Raw genomic sequence first — 13,983 nt, forward strand, 5'->3', positions numbered from 1 at the left:
TGTAATACAACCTGTTTCTGTATTCAAAGCCTAAGTTTGCTCTAACTGCATATGTTTTCAAGCTATGATGTTGAACTGATGGATTGAACATTCCTAATTACTGCCCTCACATCGTACTTCAAGACAAGGAATACATTGGCTGCATTCATTCTTTCTTCCCTTAGCATTGGCTGCTGACCAGTTCAATCTCTCTTCAACCCCTAAATCTGAATTGAGTGGAAAGGTCTCATAGCACCTTATCCTTTTTGAGTCTTCAGTGAGTCGTCTTTTGGATCTCACCCAACAACTCTCTTCAATAATCTTCTCCAGACTTGTCCTTGAACCAACAAGACTTCAGCACTATAACACTACGAGATGCAATATAGATGCACAAGCCAATATTACAAATTTTACAACTCAATTTTTCCACAACAATCACTATCTAGTTGTATCTTAGGTGTTAGCCATTACACCTCTCTCCATTAAAATCCTTTTTTCATTTTTTCTCTTTCTTTTTTTAAAGAACTCCACTTTTGGTGTCTGCTCAAAAGCCCCTCCTTCCCCATGAAATTCTCCTATGAGAATTTCTACTCTTAGCTTCTACTTGCCTATTACTAAAATTAACTGTTTGCTTAGGGTTGTGGCTAGACGCAGACCATCCCAATAACCTTTCCCTATTCCTAAGGAAGAAGAATTTCCACTACCAATAGTGTGTCTACAGTTGTAATCAGTGGATTTTCTGGCACTGGAAATTGTCCTTCCTTAGGACTACTAATCAGCGGCAAATGCTGGACTATGACTGTACCTCTGATTGACATGAATCTTGTAGACTGACTGTGATTTCTATAAACTTTGTTCAACTATTGTCTTGATGGTCAGCTGGCATCAATTTCCATCAAACTGCCTCTGTGGGAAATGGGAAGCATTTCTGCTGAAAGTCGGCTTATCTTTCTGAATTCTTTCCATTCCAGCTGGTTGTTGCAGTTTCCAGTATTTTTTGTTAAGAAATGCTGCCCTGTTTTGTTTTTCCCTTTTCATACTTTTTTTAAAATGTAGCATCTTTAGATTGAGAAAGCAGGGGCTGTTTCACTTTTTGAGGTGGAGGTTAATATATTGTGGGGTCTCAAAAATGGTATTTGTCCATATTTTCTCCTGTCGTGCTATTTCCTGAGTCTTGGCAAGTCCCAGGATTTCTTTGCAAAATATATTTTTCATGCATCCCTCCCAATCTTCTTTGATCTCTCTCCTTCTCTTTCTCTCTCCTTCTCCCTCTCCTTCTCCCTCTCTTTCATCACAAATTTAGACATGCCCAATTTTTAGGGAAAGCACTGGTTGCTGTTTGGACTGCTTACCCAGATAATGGCTAATTTCAGGGTGCTGCCTGAATGAAAATGTTGTTTATAGTTTACGACACTAAGATCTGTCAAACTGAGGATTTATTAAATCACTAGCTTTGTATACAGAGGATGCTAACTACAGGTGCACTATCTGGATACAATGCTGGGGATAAAGCCAGCATAAAAAAAAATTCCATGTTTATCTTTGGATTTTCAGAGGCATCCAGTTGAAGTAATCCAGAAATGTTATTCTGACAACTCAACAAAAATTATTCTTGCGATTTAACTGAGAATAGAGCTATTGTTATTAGAACTAATCATGACTAAGACCTTCAAGGCTGTTTCCTCTTGCCAGTTATCATTGTATCTTTAGATTGAGTTCCAAGAAACACCACTCCTATCTCACTTTTAACTTTAGCACCTTCTTGGTTAGCTGTAAAAACTCATAAACTTTCTTCTAACAGGGAAGTAAGATACTTAGACATATCTCAGTACATGGATAGTCAGCTAAAGCCACACAATTTGCAGATGGAATTAAGGATAACTTTCTCTTCGCTGTCTTGAGCACAAAATCACAGAACTCCAAGGTTGTCAGTCATGTCACTGTAATTGTGAAATGACATTTTCATAACAAATTGTAATAAAAAATCATAACAAATGCTAGTTTATAAACACTTTTGAGGAGAGATAATACAGTTTTCTTAGCTGTTAACTGTAGGCATATGGATCTGAATCTGTATGATGTAGTGCAGAGGTCCCCAACCTTTTGAGCATCAGGACCGGTTCCATGGAGAGAGGTTTTTCTGTGGACCGGAGGGGGCGTGGTTTCATGTACTGCCTGCATCCCGCGGATGGGGCTTTGCTTGTTTGCACGGACCGGTTTCTGGCATGCCACAGACCAGTGCCAGTCCATGGGGACCCCTGATGTAGTGTCTCTCTGTGTGTATGTGAATAGTTTAACAAAATAATTTCTTCTAGGCACATTTTCAATTGCACTGTGATATAATTGCTGTGATCAGAGGTAGCTCCAAATCACACAGAAGACTGTTTAGGAGAGAGTATTGTGGGATTATGGCAATGTGACTGTCTGACCTGAAGATGCCAAGTGATCCCACACAGGATATGCACGTGAAGACAAACAAACCAATATTATGTTATTAATTATCACTTTTTATATTTCAGAGAAATGGTGCCCTGTTTGGAAACCATATCAACCATGTTAGCACTGATACAAGGGATTCATGTCAACAGATCAATACTACACATCGCCCCCTGCATGTGCAAAGGCCACTGGTTTCATGTATGGTGGACACAACTGAGAAAAATGTGCATCCACCAACAGGAAACTCTTTATTCCATAATCATCATAGCCATCACAACCACAACTCAGTAGGGAAGCACGTTCCAAACTCCACAAATGCTAACCTCAATAATGCCAACATGTCCAAGATGGTTAACAGAAAACATGCAAGCACTGGAAGTCATGAACATATGTCGGAAACTGAGAGCCATTCATACTCCAGAAAAGATCACGGTGAACAACGTAGACGATCATCCAAAAGGAGGTAAATCCTGATATATTTTTATAATGCAAAGTAAAATATTACATTTGCTTGAAAATGCCAATCCTCAGGTTACTTTTTTTTAACACCTTGAACTATTATATTTGATTATCTAATTTATTCATTGTCTAGTTTAATTTTAACATAATTCCTTTGATCTGCTTGATTAAGTTGTAGCTTACAAGCCAGTTTACATTTTTAAAAAAATCAACTAGTATCATTATTTGGGCCATGCAATTTATTTATTTATTTTATTTAGATCCTGCCCTTATTATTTTTATAAACAAAGCAGCAAACATACTTAATATTCCTCTTTCCTCCTATTTTCCCTTCAGCCATAGCCTGAGATAGAGTGACTGGCCCAAATTTACCCAAAGGCTTTCAGACTAAGGAGGAATTAGAACGCATGGTCTTCCAGATTCTAACATGGTGCCTCAATCACTAGACCAAACTAGCTCTTTATTAGTCAAATTAATATAATCAGATAAATTCAACAACATTAACAGTTAGATTGTTGCATAATTAGAAAGTTGTCTAAAGAGGATAAGCCAAAAAATCAATTAAGACAAATTGTTGCTTCTTTCTTTCATCATAGTAATTTATGAATTAATTCCTGTGCGAAAGTTTGGGTAAATACATTTATACAAATGTATCCATTGATAAGTACAATGTAACATTTACTTTCTCATCATTTCATTAAAATTCATTATACTTTTTTTCTCCATATTCTTTTCTTCTAATAGAGCTCGTTATTATGAAACTTACACTAGGTAAGTATATATAAGGTCATAGCATGGAAAGTAGCACTTTATGCTTCAATAAAACTTACTGAAACAAATCATGTAAGCCTTTTTCAGATGTTATCTTCACAGATGATGTTGAAGTATGAAACTAAGAGCTAAGGCCTTCAACATAACATATGATATGAAAATAGCTTTGGCCCATATGCTGAGCATGAACATTGAGCGCTATGCATGAAAATCTCCATGCAGTCCTGAATAGCTGTATATACAATTTGGCTTAGCTGTAATTGGAATGCACACTATTAGGACTAGATGCACACTATTAGGACTAGAATTGCAAGACTGCCTGTTGGCCTTATCAAAATACTGGAATTGGACTTTAACCTACATTTTTATGAGGTATACAGTTAGGAAGGAATGTCACAGTGGTACAGGATGGCATCTCCAAATAAGGCTGGAAAATTCATGTCCGAAATTATATAAACCATTTTTTCAGCAGAACAAACAAGTTGGACAAATGGTTTGACGCAATACAAGGAACTTCCTAGGCATTCCAAACCATTTTGCATGTTGATGTTTTTAGAAATTATGCAGAACACTATGGCCCTTCTAGAACTAGGTTAAAATAAGTAATTGTCGATAACTTCATGTTTCTACCACTGATTTATATTTCCCTTGCGCCTATCAGAATGTCCAATAGACAACACTATGTTTAATTTCCTCAGCTCCCTGTAAGAGGCAGCCAATTTACTGAAATTGGAAATAGAATGAAACTGCAGCATAGATTTCTTTCACTTGCCATCACTGGAGAGCTATGTGTGGGGAGCTATAAATCAAATTAATCTAGAGGGTAATATCCACCTCCAAGTCCCAACTGTGTTTTGAAAAAAGAAAAAAAGTAAGGCCAAATAAATAAATAGGCAAAAGGAGAATACAGTTTCTCAGTGGCCTGTCTCAGGGGTAGAAGTCCTCAACCTGAGGAGGCCAGGTATGTGAGCTTTCTGATAGATTCTTATCAGTGGTTGAATTTGTTCTTTTCGGAAGGCATTCAGTCTATAGGACCCTGGTGGCGAACCTATGGCACGTGTGCCACAGGTGGCACGCAGAGCCCTCTCTGTGGGCACGCGCACCGTTGCCTCAGTCCTAGGCCTTCAGCTAGATTTTATAAAACCTTTTTGCTTTAGGCCTACGCCGCCGTGTGCCAAAAAAAAAACAAGATTCAATCAATCAATCAATTTCAACTTCTTGCGGGGAAAAAAAAGATCTCGCAAAGTTGGAATTGATTGATTGAACATTTTAGTCCCACCCTGTCTGCTGTTATCACTGAAGCCACGCCCACCCAGCACTTGACAATACATAAGTGGGTTTTGGGTTGTAGTTTGGGCACTCGGTCTCTAAAATGTTCGCCCTCACTGCTATAGGAAGTGTAGTGAAGTTTACTTGATTATACTATATGCTCTTGACTTTTGCTACAGATGGTCTCAATTTACAACCATTCACTTTGTGATCATTTGAAATAATAATGACATTGAAAAAAAGTGACTTACAACCATTCCTCACACTTACAATTGTTACAGCATTGCCAGAGTCACATGACAAAATTTGGGCACTTGGTAAATGGCATGTTGCAGCATCCTGGGGACACGGGATCACTATTTGCAACCTTCCTAGCCAGCTTCCAACAAGCAAAGTCCATGGAGGAAGCTGGATTCGCTTAATGACACATGATTCAGTTAACAGCTGCAGTGATTTGTTTAATAACCTGGCAAAAATGTCATAAAATTGGGTATGACTCACTTACCAGCTGCCTCGCTTAGCAGTAGAAATCTTGATCCCAGTTGTGGTTGTAAGTCGAGGACAATCTATATATGTTTTCAGTATTTTTTTCAACCTGACTTTTGTTCGTTTAAATCCTTTTATTTTAGCAGTTTTATTTCTTGCTAATTGGATTTGTGAAAATATAGGGAGGGAAGGATTTACATAAGTGTTCATATATAAAAAGTAATAAAAATATCTCTCTGCTCTAACTGCAGGTCAGAATCGGGTGACAGACATTTACCTACAATTTGTCGAGAAGATCGTGCAATTAGAGATTATTATAGTGATGATTGCTATCTGGATGATCAAGAATATTTTAGTGGTGATGAGTATTATGAAGAAGACAGTATGTTGTCAGGAAACTGGTAAGTTTAAGTTTCATTAAAAAAAATAATGTAGCAGTTGTTGTACAGCAGAGATGAGGTTCTTCTGTAACTTTAAATAGCTTATTTAGCCAGATGTTTAGCCTGGATTTGGCATTTTTATCCACCTATTGAGTCCTTCCCAAGGACCTGGGATAGGCAGATATTATTATATAATGGTGTTAAAGGATTGCAGGATGTAAGCTGTTCCAAGTAAAGCTGCCATTTGTAATTGACTGGTAGTGATTTTGTCAATGCTGATACTGTTTAAATGCTACATCAAATGTTTATGGATTCCACCCAAGGTACCAAGGTACCTATTACTATTGGTATTACCTTTGCTTATTTTTGCCATAGTCATTTTATTTCTGTTTGCAGAAATTTTCTCCAGTTGTTTCTCTTCTACTGATTGCAGCTATTGCCACATCCACTCTCCAGACTTTGGGGGGGGGGGGCTTTCTTATCTGGGATATTATGTAGCAAATGCCTGTCTGTTTGAATGGTAAAGTCCCAGAACACTTTAGGTTCTTCATTTTCTATGACTTTTTCTATTTTATGGTCCTGTTAGGTTTTGCTTGCAGGCAAATATTATTTCTTGCAGATATTCCAATACATCATTGTTGCTACTTTTTCATGCCATTGTTTGTAGTCAATCTACATGATCTTCTTGCAGTAGCTAACTAAGTGAGCCACTTTAGCTTCTTTGCAGAGTGGCATTTGCTGTGTCTTCTTGTCTTCTCAGTTCTGGCTTTGTATGGGGGCGGAGAGCGGGGACCCACTCAGGATATCCTTTAATACCATTATATAATAATATCTGCCTATCCCAGGTCCTTGGGAAGGACTCAATAGGTGGATAAAAATGCCAGATCCAGGCTAAACATCTGATTGAGTGTGCAATGAACCATAACAGAATTCTATTATCAAACAGGAAATAATAGGATAAGAAAGAGAAAATGGGAAATAATGGATCAGCAAAGAATGGTAGAAAAGTGCATCTTATACTAAATTTCGTGTTTCATAATAGGATATAGAAAAGAAAAATGTGATTATTCATTTACTGTTGCTAGTTGTTGCTTTTCTTTTTTTACAGTTTTACATGTCTATAATATTAGAGATATTTAATCTCTAATCTCTTAATGATGAGCTATCACACTCTGTCTTAGCCTGGTTTTATTCTTTAGTCATGAATTGTTGAGAATAATTTTCATTTCAAATAACAAAATGGCTGCAACCATGGTATAATTTGATTCTTATGTTTTGGTGATGCTTGGGAATTGATACATATTCTGCAGTAGATTATTTTATCAAAGTCATTGAACATTTTCATTTCACCAGCGCAATTTTCTCTATTTCCTTTTTAATCACTGATCAATCCAGTTTTCCCAGTGATACCATTTGTGTGTTGTTTTAAAAAGTGGCTTATCAAATTTCCAGTGTATTTTATGAGTTCCTAATTTAGAAAAATAGGATGCTTAGAACTGGAGTACAGTATCTTGTAATCTCTAGGAGAAGGAATTTCTTACAATAAGTACTAGTTACAAAGTTGCAGGATAGAAAATAGAGCAAGATCACTCAAAGTGTAATGAATTAATTACCAAAGTTCACTTCCCCCCACTATCCTTCTCTAAGATCCTCTCACTTGTATTTAAAAATAGAAGATTTACTTTGAAATATAAACCTAACCACAAAATAAATTTACTGGAGAATGAGTTGATTGGTATAAATAAACCAATTTAATGCTCTCCAGATGTATTCATGGTCAAGATTTAAATATTCAGTTTGTGCATTCCTGGTCAAGATTGGTGGGAAATTCTGGAAACCTGACTGAGAAGCCATGTTAGATATCAATCACTACTGTTGTTTAAAAATTACTTCAGTGGGGTTGGTTGGTGGGGTTCATATTTTTGGGCACGGTACAAATTATGGGAGCCCTCAGTTTTCTATGGTGATCACTACCAATTATCTGTTTCTTTACCCTTAGGCATTCTCATGACTATCATAGCACATATCATTGTAATGATTTAGATTTTGAACGGCCAAAGGGTTATCACCACCCACATGGTTTTTTTGAAGAAGACGACTCACCAGTGTATTATGATTCAAAAAGATCTCCTAGGAGACGGCTGCTACCTCCAACACCTACATGTGAGTTCACTGCAAAAGCTGGCTTCGTGGATGTGTTTGCTTTACTATTAGACCCATGTATATTCCTTGCCTATGCTCTAAAATTTATTTGATTTATATCATACAAAGGGATATCCCAGTGAACCAAAGAGAAAGGAAGCAAGGGTTTTTTTTGTTGCTTCCTGTAGCTTCTCATGTCCCCTTTTTATAGCTGAGGACCACTGTTGGATTTCGTACACAATTATAATAGAAGAATGAGCTCATTCACGGAAAAACAACATTATCAAGAATTATATCTGGATTGCTTACAATAGTTGCCATTTCCCCAAACTACTGGAAATGTGTCTTTAAGTTTCTCCAACAGCCAAAACTAGAGTTGATACATACTTTCATTAATTCAGATGACTGCAATTTAACAGTTAATTTTGTTTAACAAAATAGCAGAACTCCACAGAGAAGTCTTTCAAAAATGAGAGAACTTAATAACTAAAAATGCAGACAGCCCACAATAAATACCTAAGTTAATATTAACTTCGTAAAAATATATATTCATAAATAACAAAATAATTGCAAGATATAAGACTGTGTCATGGTGTGACTCTAGCACTTCTCTGCAATATCTATAAGGAGCCAAGCCTTATCTGAAAAAAAAAAATCATAGCTGCTAAAAAGGTGCTGCATGCAGGTGCTACGTTCACATTTCCTCATGTTCTACAGCAGGTTTTCCCAACCTCAGCAACTTTAAGATGTATGGATTTCAACTCCCAGAATTCTCCAGTCAGCACGTTACCACATTGCTGCACCGCCTGATAAGCAATGCAATGCACCGCCTGATAAGCAATGCTTTAAGGTGTTAGTTACCACCTTTAAAGCGCTCCATGGCATAGGACCTGGCTACCTCCGAGACCGCCTTCTGCCACAGATTCCCTCCCATAGACCGGTACGCTCCCACAGAGTGGGTCTCCTCAGGGTGCCGTCGGCCAAGCAATGTCGGCTGGCGACCCCCAGGGGGAGGGCCTTCTCTGTGGGTGCCCCTGCCCNGCCTGGCCTAGGGAGGATTTTTAAACTGGGTTTTTTAGAAATTTTAACTATCACAACACAAAAATTTTGGTTTTAATTTGGTTTTATTCGGTGGGGTGTGTGGGTCTTTCTTTGTTTTAATAATGTTGTGAGCCGCCCTGAGTCCTTCGGGAGAAGGGCGGGATATAAATTGAAATAATAAATAAATAAATAAATAAATTCAAATGGACATTTGTAAAATAATGCTTAAGACACAACAATAACCCTGTGAAGCAGGTTGGGATGAGGTTGGGATGAGACAGGCAGAAACAGAGAGTTTCTGGTCTAAAGTCACCTAAATGGCTTTCATGCCTAAGCAGGGTCTAGAATTCACAACCTCCTGGTTTCTAGACCAGAAACCATACGGATCACATGAGCACAAAGCTCATTCTTTAGAGTTTGAGGAAAACCTTTAGTTCTCCCTTACATATTAAGGAAAAGGAGGAGAAAGAGGGAAGCATGTAAGTTATCGTTCTGAAACACAGGTGTTGCAATTTACAGAGATTATAATGATTAGAAATCTGATTTTCATAGAAGCCTGACCTATACCTTACTCAGTCTTACATCACTCACTCCTGCGTCGCTTTTGATATTCAGTAAAGGCATAAACATTTCTGAGAAATTAACACTCTTTAGCAAGATGACCTGATTTGTATTAGATAGAGATCTAAAAGTAGTGATATCCTCTTCTATAAGGTGAGATTAAAAGTTGAAACTTCTTGATAACCTAAGCTGTGAGGGCAAATAAGAGTCGAAACTTCCTGATAACATAGGCTGTGAAAGCAAATAAGAGGCCCAGGAAGGGGAAAAAAAAACACCATTCCCTGTGCTTCTACCTCTATATAGCTTCTACCTCTAATGGATGCAGTAATTAACACAGCATCTCATTTGTGCTCCCCAACACTCCAGTACTTCACAGATTGGAATTTGGTGGCTGAATGTCTGATGGCACGATCTTGCTTGTTTGCTTCTGATGTCTACAAAATTAAGAATGTAAATAACAATGCTGTAAAAAGTCTCTGTGAGCCAAATCATTCTCTTTCCTTCCCTTAACTCTCCCATGACCATTCCCCCACCAGAACAAAATTGAACTGCTGAAATACAGTAGTAAGATGACCACGTTTCAGTAGCACCAATTTTAAAGCCTAGGAGACTCAGAGTGAGCATCAGAGCAAGAACCTTCTGGAGGGTGAACAACTCCATTCCCACCAGTAATTAACCTCTCACATACCCATACAAGTATAAAGCAAGAAAATTTAGGCTTTGGTCCTCCTGGACTATCATCTTGTTACCAGTGTGATCACCTGCAGTAAACCAGTGGGCCACAATGTCTTATCATGAAGGTCATGGTTGTCCCAAAGGTGCTTTTCAAAAGGCAATTGGATTTTCTTGGGCATTTTCCTTGAAAATGTTTCGCTTCTCATTCAAGAAGCTTCTTCAGTTTGAACTCTACCTTAACAGGTTAACCGAACTGCCCCTATGATAGCTCTATAAAGCAGTAACAACCCATTCCACCTTTTCATATTTCAGCCAATCGCCGCTCTTCCTTTAATTTTGAATGCCTCCGCAGGCAGAGCAGTCATGATGAATTACCACCTTCCCCTACCTTTCATCAACGCACTGCTTTACCTCTGCATTTAATGCAACAGCAGGTAAGTGAAAGCAAACTGTACACTTACCTTTAGCTGCATAGTTTTGTAATGCTGTTTTGAAACTTGCTGATACAGGTAATCCTCCGGTTATGACAGCAATTAGGACTGCTGCCACTAAGCAAAGTAGTTGAAAAGTCCAGTGTCAAATCACTGCATTATTTAGCAATGGCAATCCTGGCAGTCCTGGTTGCCATCGTGACAGCAAGATGCATGGGTTGTTAAGTGGGAAGCAGTGGGAGTTCCATGTTTGGACTGTGGGGTGCAGTGGGAGGGGGATACCATCGGGGGAATGGCTTGTGAGACTCAGTGCACGCTACACATGAGCACAAGAAGGCCAGTGATGGACAGCTCTGTGGGGCACAAACACACGGCTGGTGTAGCAAGTCATGAGTGCAGGAAGGCCATAGGGACTTACCAGAATGACTTACAACCTTCCCTGCTGACTTCTGTATTGACTTTCCTTATGGGCATTGACCGATTGCAAATAGTAATCATGCAGTTGCCGGGTGTTGCAACTGTGATAAGTGCAAACTGGCTGCCAAGTGCCCAAATCGCAATCACATGTCCATGGTGGCACTGCAGCAGTTGGAATTTTGAGGGCTGGTCATCAGTATCACTCGTTCAAGGCTGTCACAACTTCACAACGAGTGGTCAGTAAGTGAGGGCTACCTCTATTCCCTGGTGGGACTCCCTGAGGAGGCTAAAAAAACATGGCAAATAACTTTGTTCCCATCTCAATCTCAAGAGCTATGATAGGCTTGCTTGGCAAGAATAGAAAAGCATGACTAGTTGCCAGTGAATAGCGGTTGCCTGGAATTGACAGTCTAGGTTCCCTACATCAGCAGTATTAAAAAGAATCAGATGACAGTTTACCCTTTTTCCATATTTTAAAATAAGGGAAAGTTCCAAGGAGAGATGAGAAGAAAAAGAGAAACCCAACTTTGTCAGGTTCTGGGTATTAACATCTGTGTCCCCAGTGAGGCAAGCTGAGAAACTAAGAGGTAATCAAACAATTCCATCACCAACAATACCATGACAAAATCTGGGTATTCTAGCTAGATTTTGCCAGGGCAGAATCACTAATAGCAGATACAATCTGACTTCTGTTTATCTTTCCCAAATCAAATATCCATTAAAACACACCTGGAAAGAAGCCATCATATTAAAAATAGCTTATGATGAGTGCAATTGAGTTTTTAAAAAAACATGTTTTGAAATGTTACACTTAAAAACCCTGCTCTGGAGATGCTGACATGTCAGAGAACAAAGGTAGAATAATTCTCACACAGAGATAGATATTGCAATGGAAATGTATTATGTAACTACATACCTGTGTCTTTCTGTGTGTATCAGCCAGTATTCATAAACATCCGTATAACTAAGTGGAAGATGCATATAAAACCTTCATCAGTCCTAAATATAATTTACTGTCCTTTCCCATGAAATAGGAAAGCAGGGAGAAGTCAACTAACTTTCCATGGTAAACAACAGAATTTTAGGAAACCTAATTTGAGAGTATCTGGCACACATTAATGGTGTTACATTACATGCTTGCATGCTTAGAGGCAATAGATTTTGAGGCCAGCATCCAAATAGAGCAAAAATCCAATCCTAATCAAAATTCCAAAATAGTTTTCCAAATCTACAAAGGGCTGCTAATAATACATTTTTTAATATGCTTTATTAAATAAACCACAGAAGAGAAATAAATGAAAGTTTCCTTAAGGAATACATTAAGGAGGGGAGATGTTTTATTGTTCCTTTATCCAATTCCCTCCTTTCATTATTCTTGAGTCTTTAAAACCCTAGCAGCAGTTCGATGACCTTTCACAGCTACCGGTAATCTTTAAGGAAATATTGCCTCTGTAAGCTTGGAATGGTATGAACGTTTTATTACTTCCTCAGGTCATGGCAGTTGCAGGTCTGGATGCCACAAAAGTGCATAGACATTCTCCGAGTCGCTCAACACGTTCCTGGGCTACACCACCCAACCGGGACCGCTCTCTTTATTATACACCTCTTATCCAAGTTGATCAACCTGATTCTACAGAATATATGAATGGTAGCCTGCCATCTTTGCATAGGAGCTCCTGGTATACCGATGACCCTGATATTGCATATCGGACATTTACACCAGCTAATTTGACTGTACCAAGTGACTTTAGGCATAAGTATAGTGACAAACAGAGAAGCGCCGACAGTTTGGTAGAAGCGGTAAGTGTTTCAAACCTTTGTTTTGAGCTGGTCATGAAATAAACCTCTGAAAATGGAGTATTATCTGACATTACAAATACTTTGTTTTATCGTATTACGTTATGAGAAATGTATATTCACAATAAAATATACTTTACATGATAAAATTATGCTGTTATTTTTCTTATATTCTAGAGATTAAGATAGCATCATTTACCCAGATACCTTAGATCTGAATTTGTTTTTTCTATTAACCCAAAGAGAATGCTTTAATATTCTACTGAACATAAGATGCCTGAATACTATACAATATATATATAAGCATTAAATAAGATCCCATGACGTTTGTGCATTTTGATAATAATTTTTTTCCAGTCCTCAGGTTTCAAAATAGAAAGACATTATCTGTAAGTAAGCAAATGACTGCTATTGGCAATTCTGCAAGTCCTAGTTGACCGCAGTCATTTGAATGAAAGGAGCATTCTGGCAATTTATCTGTGAAAATAGCAGATGTACTTTCTTGACTACTAAATGTGTAGTCAAGAAATTGGATGTGGGAGAGCCAGGTCAAAGGTTCAAAGCAAGCTTTGATACATTCTACACATGCATGAACACCTGTTTCCATGTATCAATAACCTTTGGTTCTAGGTCAAGTAAAAAACAGATCAATAGTATCAAATTCCTTGCTAGATTATAAAAAAGCAAAACAGAGTTGGAAAATATTGTAGGCTTCTAAGAAGCTTTAATCTAATAACCACTCTAGTTGCCTTCTTTTGAGAATCTCTTCAGCCATAGACCAAGGCAGTGGTTCTCAACCTGTGGGTCGGGACCCCATTTGGGGTCGATCGACCATTTCATGGGGGTCGCCAAGCAAGGCTGTCCGCCATTTTTTTGGTCCATTTTTTCCCCCTTTTCCGGCGAGTGCCTTACCTCCCTTGGGCTGGGCCAGCTGGTGGTCGGCCTGCTCCGTCTCTGCCGCTTGCCAGCTACCCCTCGGCCGGCGCAGGGGGCGGAACCACGCATGCACGGCGCTCCCGGGCAGGGAAAGTCCTCGACTTACGACCGGTTGGGTAGTCCTCGACTTATGACTGGTTTAGTCCTCGACTTATGACCGGTTTAGTCCTCAACATACGACCGGTTGAGGTCGCGGCATT

The 13,983-nt window shown here is 38.7% G+C and overlaps 1 protein-coding gene across 1 annotated transcript in view; it reads left to right on the forward strand.

Annotated features, from left to right (window-relative positions):
* Window positions 1–13,983, forward strand: part of CACNA1D (calcium voltage-gated channel subunit alpha1 D) — a 226,580-nt gene that overhangs the window by 212,191 nt on the left and 406 nt on the right. The window contains exons 41-47 of the mRNA XM_015816206.1: window positions 2,493–2,881; window positions 3,622–3,648; window positions 5,655–5,792; window positions 5,949–5,960; window positions 7,783–7,946; window positions 10,515–10,636; window positions 12,542–12,850. Of these exons, the coding sequence (XP_015671692.1) occupies window positions 2,493–2,881; window positions 3,622–3,648; window positions 5,655–5,792; window positions 5,949–5,960; window positions 7,783–7,946; window positions 10,515–10,636; window positions 12,542–12,850 (1,161 nt within the window). The remainder of the gene's footprint in view (window positions 1–2,492; window positions 2,882–3,621; window positions 3,649–5,654; window positions 5,793–5,948; window positions 5,961–7,782; window positions 7,947–10,514; window positions 10,637–12,541; window positions 12,851–13,983) is intronic.

Source organism: Protobothrops mucrosquamatus, unplaced genomic scaffold (genome assembly GCF_001527695.2).
Source record: "Protobothrops mucrosquamatus isolate PMUCROS unplaced genomic scaffold, P.Mucros_1.0 scaffold414, whole genome shotgun sequence".
NCBI lineage: Eukaryota > Metazoa > Chordata > Lepidosauria > Squamata > Viperidae > Protobothrops > Protobothrops mucrosquamatus.